At 49.3% G+C, this 2,462-nt stretch overlaps 1 protein-coding gene across 1 annotated transcript in view; it reads right to left on the bottom strand.

Annotated features, from left to right (window-relative positions):
- The window catches only part of kcnh7 (potassium channel, voltage gated eag related subfamily H, member 7), a 37,880-nt gene extending 36,675 nt beyond the window's left edge, over nt 1–1,205 (bottom strand). Inside the window, exon 1 of the mRNA XM_056588390.1 lies at nt 1,188–1,205. Coding sequence (XP_056444365.1) covers nt 1,188–1,205 — 18 coding nt within the window. The remainder of the gene's footprint in view (nt 1–1,187) is intronic.
- Between the last annotated feature and the right edge of the window lie 1,257 nt (nt 1,206–2,462).

The raw sequence follows: 2,462 nt of genomic DNA, 5'->3' as shown, positions 1-2,462 counted from the left end.
AGAGAGAGAGAGAGAGTGAGAGGGGATTGGAGAGAGGGGTAAAGAGATAGAATGAGAGAGAGAGGGGGAGAGAGTGTGCAAAAACAAAAAGGAGCTAGTGGGGGGGGGGGGGGGGGGTTAGAGGAGGAAAGTGAGAGTGAGGAAAAGAGTAGGTGAGAGTGAGAGAGACGGACAGAGAAAGAGAGAGAGAGAACGAGATAGAGACCCAGAGCAAGATGGAGTAGAGGGAGAAACAAAGAGAGGAAGAAAACGAGGGAGAGAAAAGATGGGGGGGTAAGGGGTGAAAGAGGGGGGGGGGGGGGGGGGGGGGGGTAAGGGGGTGGGGGGGTAGCCACGGCCAGCGGATTCCAATCTGAAGGTCTGAAATTGGAAATGAACAGCGACGCCGTCTCCATTCTGACAGCACAGTGTCAATAAACGTCAGTTTCCCTCCACCGCCCCCCTCCCTCCCGCGGCTGACCATCCAGAAAGCCTTTAGCCCGGCCCGCGGCCCGACCGGCTAGTCAAACGCCGCCCGCAACACGTGAGGGTAATGCTCAATGAGCTGAGTCCACACACTCCACCGCCACTCTTGGGGCGGGGGGGCCCGTCTGCGTGAAAGAGTATATATATAACGTTAAACATTTTTTAATTTGATGCTTTTTTTTTGTATTTATTTTTAATCTTCCATTGTAGGGGCCCCGGAAACATTAAGGGCCCCTAACGATTGTACGCCACGACGTGACATGTGGTAAGGCCCCCGAAGCCCCTTTAGTGACGACACGAACACACACAGGTACACACGCACGTATCTACACACTCACATGCATAGACACACACACACACTCACACACACACACACACACACACACACACACACACACACACACACACACACACACACACACACACACACACACACACACACACACACACACACACACACACACACACGTACACATGCACCTTTGTACACATATGCACACATAAAACCCATACAGACACACACACACACACACACACACACACACACGCATGCACACACAGAAACACATGCACATACACCCCCACACACACACACTGTTACGTAACAATGGCGCGCACACACACACACACACGCACACACCACGTACCCCTGCGGCGTGCGGAATAAGGAGAGATGATATAAGGTGATTTATCGCGGCGCAGTGAATTATAGATACGCTGACCTTCCCGGTGCGTCGCATCAAGGCGATAACGGGGCCGCTAAGTCTCTGTTATGATAGTGAGGTGGAGGGAGCCGGCGTCACGCCTGTTTACATGCACAGATCTGCCGCGGGAACCCGAGATGGCTATCTCACGTCTCTCTCACACAGGTCTTTGATATATGCATGTTGAGAGAGAGAGGGAGAGAGGGAGGGGGAGGAGAGAGTGGGGGAAGAGGGGGAGGAAGGGGGGGAGGGAGGGAGAGGGGGGGGGGGAGTGGGGAGAGAGAGATAGGGAGAAAGGCGGAAGGAGAGAGAGGGAGGGGGAGAGAAGGTGGAAGGAGGGAGAGAGAGGGGGGGATGGATGGGGGAGGAGAGAAGGGGGATGAGAGAGAGGGAGTGAGAGAGAGGGAGAGAGGGGGAAAAGAGAGAGAGAGAGAGAGAGAGGGAGAGAGAGGGGGGGGGGAGAGAGAGAGAGAGAGAGAGAGGGGGGGGAGAGAGAGAGAGAGATGAGAGAGAGAGAAGAGAGAGAGAGAGAGAGAGAGAGAGAGAGAGAGAGAGAGAGAGAGAGAGAGAGAGAGAGAGAAAGACAGAGAAACAGAGAGACAGAAAGATAGAGAGAAAGAGAGAGAGGAGAGAGAGAGAGAGAGAGCGAGAGAGAGAGAGAGAGACAGAGAGAGAGAGAGACAGAGAGAGAGAGAGACAGAGATTAAGTGGTAGTGAGGATTTGGGACCTCAGCGCTTTAGCGGATGATAGTGTAGAACGTTGTGGAACAGATATGATGGCTTAGAATTATACGGTTTGGATTTGATCATTTTGAATTGTGTGGGTTAGAATGAATGTTTGAAATATGTGGTAGATATAATATATTTGAAATGGTTTACCTTACAGTCATATAAGCATTAATAACTTGAATCAGAGTAAGCCAGTATGCATTCTGTTTTTTAGATTTTAACCAAATATTATGTAGCATGAAACCTGATAATTATATCTATTAAGATGTGATTCACATAGAGATATTTCCAGATCTTTCTCCAGCTACAGGCCTTTAATTGCGAGAGACTTTCCATTATTTTCTGGGGCCCATATCTATATTTTAATTTCTTCGTCGCCATTTGACTTTACGGTTTTGAATGCTATCTGACGACAATACCACCTTTGAGATTTTCTTAGATAGAAAAAAAAGATCTTCATCTCCGCCACCTTTGTTTGCACTTTTGATTTGCATATCAAAGAAATCCCATGGGGACCTGCTTTGCATATTTACATATGATTAGTAACTTTAAATGAACATGTCA

This window comes from Gadus chalcogrammus, chromosome 4 (assembly GCF_026213295.1).
Source record: "Gadus chalcogrammus isolate NIFS_2021 chromosome 4, NIFS_Gcha_1.0, whole genome shotgun sequence".
Taxonomy (NCBI): Eukaryota; Metazoa; Chordata; class Actinopteri; order Gadiformes; family Gadidae; genus Gadus; species Gadus chalcogrammus.
The sequence above is the reverse complement of the archived record's forward strand: the minus strand, read 5'-3'. Positions and strand labels throughout refer to the sequence as shown.